This window comes from Bipolaris zeicola (assembly GCF_000523435.1).
Source record: "Bipolaris zeicola 26-R-13 unplaced genomic scaffold scaffold_583, whole genome shotgun sequence".
Lineage (NCBI taxonomy): Eukaryota > Fungi > Ascomycota > Dothideomycetes > Pleosporales > Pleosporaceae > Bipolaris > Bipolaris zeicola.
In genome coordinates, this window is record NW_006912632.1 from 1,070 (window position 1) to 3,917 (window position 2,848).

General features: G+C 45.6%; 1 protein-coding gene across 1 annotated transcript; it reads left to right on the plus strand.

The window, feature by feature from the left end:
- Positions 1 to 538: 538 nt before the first annotated feature.
- COCCADRAFT_10412 (uncharacterized protein) lies at positions 539 to 2,531 on the plus strand (the record flags this gene model as incomplete). Its single annotated transcript, XM_007720698.1, has 3 exons — positions 539 to 734; positions 783 to 2,247; positions 2,297 to 2,531. 3 exons carry the CDS (start codon positions 539 to 541, stop codon positions 2,529 to 2,531), a joined length of 1,896 nt encoding a protein of 631 aa, XP_007718888.1.
- Between the last annotated feature and the right edge of the window lie 317 nt (positions 2,532 to 2,848).

The following is a 2,848-nucleotide window of genomic DNA, read 5'->3' on the forward strand; positions in this document are numbered from 1 at the left end:
GATTACCTGGTGAATATCGTAATCACTAGCATTTGAACCGCGTGCCTACTGATCATGACGTGATCTGTCATAACTTGGACAGCCACTGAGTCTCGCGGTGCTGCTTTTCCTACGATGAGTCTAAATCTGCACCTGCTATATCGATGAGGTCGACAGATAAAAGCTTACAGAGACAACAATCTCGGTAACCAATCAGAAAATTTCTTTGTTGGTGGGGTATGGAATGGGAGCGTAGCATCAGTAAGTCATAGCTACACTAGGGTCTATGCAGCCAGTTATGAGCGAGCAATGTCGGAACCCCCGTGTCAGGTAAGCGTCGATGACAGCTGATTTTTTCTAAAATGGACCAACTGAGAAAAATACCTATGCGATGGCTTGCATTTCGCCTGTCTCGCGGCTTGACATTAGATTGGCGTACGACACTTATGCCTGAATACAAGGGTACAACACGGGATGGATACTAACACATGAGCATTCCACAAGCCGTCTAACGTTATAATTCTCTGAATTTTTCACAATCTGACAACTTTGGAGAATCATGGAATCTGTCCAAGTCAAGATAGGCTATGGTTTCACACACGAAAAGTATCTTATTGATGCTTTTTTCGCAGCCCACAGAAGCGAAAAGGACGGTTTTGCAAGCGACGGTAATCGGGGAATGGCTCGGATCGGGCAGATAGCTGTTGAGATGGCAGAAACCTCCTATGCTGTTCTAGTCGAGAAAGCGCACTTAAGTAAGTATTCTTCCAAAACCATAGATGAACACATCTTAATTCATGCAGCCGATATCAATCGTCGTAACTATTGGTGGAAGGATAAGAAAAAAGTGGCAACGGCATGCAAATTTTTGGACATTGAGCCCCATATCGTCCGGAGTGCTCGACAGACCGGGCAAGAGCTTTCTGTGGAAGTGCTGAACTTCGCACTGAATGCTGTGATCGGTGCTGTCTGGCTTGACTGTCAAGATCAGAACAGAAGCATCAAGGACTCATGCAACACCATTTCAAGAATCTTGGGCCAAATTGATAGCTCCGTCGGTTCATCGACAACCGCTAACGAGGATCAAAATGTGTCTCTTGTCGCTGAGAGTAACGTATCAATCTTTTCACCCAGACTAGTGACGCACGAAACACCAGAGGGAAATGTAGTAAACGACTTGGATGTGAGAGAATGTTCAGCCAACCTTGAGATATACGAAGATTTTTCTGTGTTTTCACCACTGTCGGTCTTGGAAGAACATCACGACCTAGTAACCGAACAATCGTCGCCCCAGCGGTTTTTTCTGGAGCAACAACCTTTTCCAGAATATGAAACTGTGGAATATGTTAACCAGAATCATGGCCATGGAAACATCGTTGGTTCTTTATTGAATGAAACACAAGGTGTGCGTGTACAACCTGTTTTTTTGGTTGAGCAGGAAAGAGTTATAGAATCCATAACGCCTGGGGAGGCTGATAGTAGCGGATCCATCACTGCAACGTTGAAACGGGCCTTGCCCGGCCGAGAGCCTGAGGACTCAGTAGGAACGCAGGATATAGGATCTTTAGAGAAGAAGAATAAACGAGCCCAAACAGAGAGAGGTAGGGTCGATGCAGCGCTGGAGTCATTGCTAGATGCGGAGCGACAGAAGATCGGTTTATGTTCACAATCAGAGCGCGCCAAACTACTAGGACATCTGGAGTATCCCCAGACTGCTCAGCTTAGGGACCCATTTCATGTACTCAAGTTTTTGTATCTAGCAATCGGCAGCTGGAATACCCTTGCCGACTTCGCCAGTCAGCTTCAAAGCGTTAGGGAGGCGCGGCACTCCCCTGCTTTACCGTCTGCTATCTATTCGGCTGCCTCCATGGCATTCAATATGATATGTCGACTCGAAAATGAGAGGACTACTTGCATCTTGTTAAAACGATATTACGCGATAAAATTTCTTGAGGATGGACAACAGTCTTCCCAGCCACGCGAAAGCATGCAAGTGGAAACTGCAGTAACTTTTGGGCTTGGAAACACACGGCAAAGAGGCAATCCCCAGATGCGGCAGGAAGCTGCTGAGATTAAGTTTTTGACTTCCAAGATTGCCCCAGATGTTGAAAACACGTCTGACGAGTACTCGGCGGTTTACGACAAAGTCAAACGTTTCCGACAATTAGGAAAACGATTGCAGATATTGACAAAGCGCTTTGGAATCGGTGTATTAGTCCTCCTACCTTCTGGGCCGTCTTTTCCTGGCGTCTCTTTGACAGATCGCATGTGAGTATGCTATGTTTCACAACACCAGAAGCCTGGCTGACCAAAACAGGCTCTCTGACATCAACATGAACGATCTTGCTGAATTTGCTACGTTGTTAGAGAAAAAACAGGGACCGCTTTTGAGGAAACTTAGCAATGCCATCGCGCCAACTTTGTTAGCGCTTGCAGCCTTCTACCAAGGTCAGAACATGGATCCCCCACCCAGCCTTGTAGACATAGAGAGCTTGAAGGATACACCCAAGGCGTTGCTTACTCTGTCGACTAACCACTCATATGCGATCTAAATACATTCAAAACCAAGTCTTCTCGCGCTACCGTGTTGGACGGCGAAGCATCCGACCTGTCGAGCTAAATCCACCACTTGCCATCACCAACAGTGAAGCTATCAAGGCTTCGCAAATAAAATTCTCTGTGAATTCTTTTATTAGTAGTACAGATGCATTGTATTATATGTATGTACGCCTGTGTGAATTAGATTACAAACTCGACATTTACTAGAACTAAGTGCATATCACCATTCGATAACATCGGTTTCACCACCTACAGCTGACTGACAGCTGAAGATGCGGTTACCACCATAGAGTATATTATTATTATTATT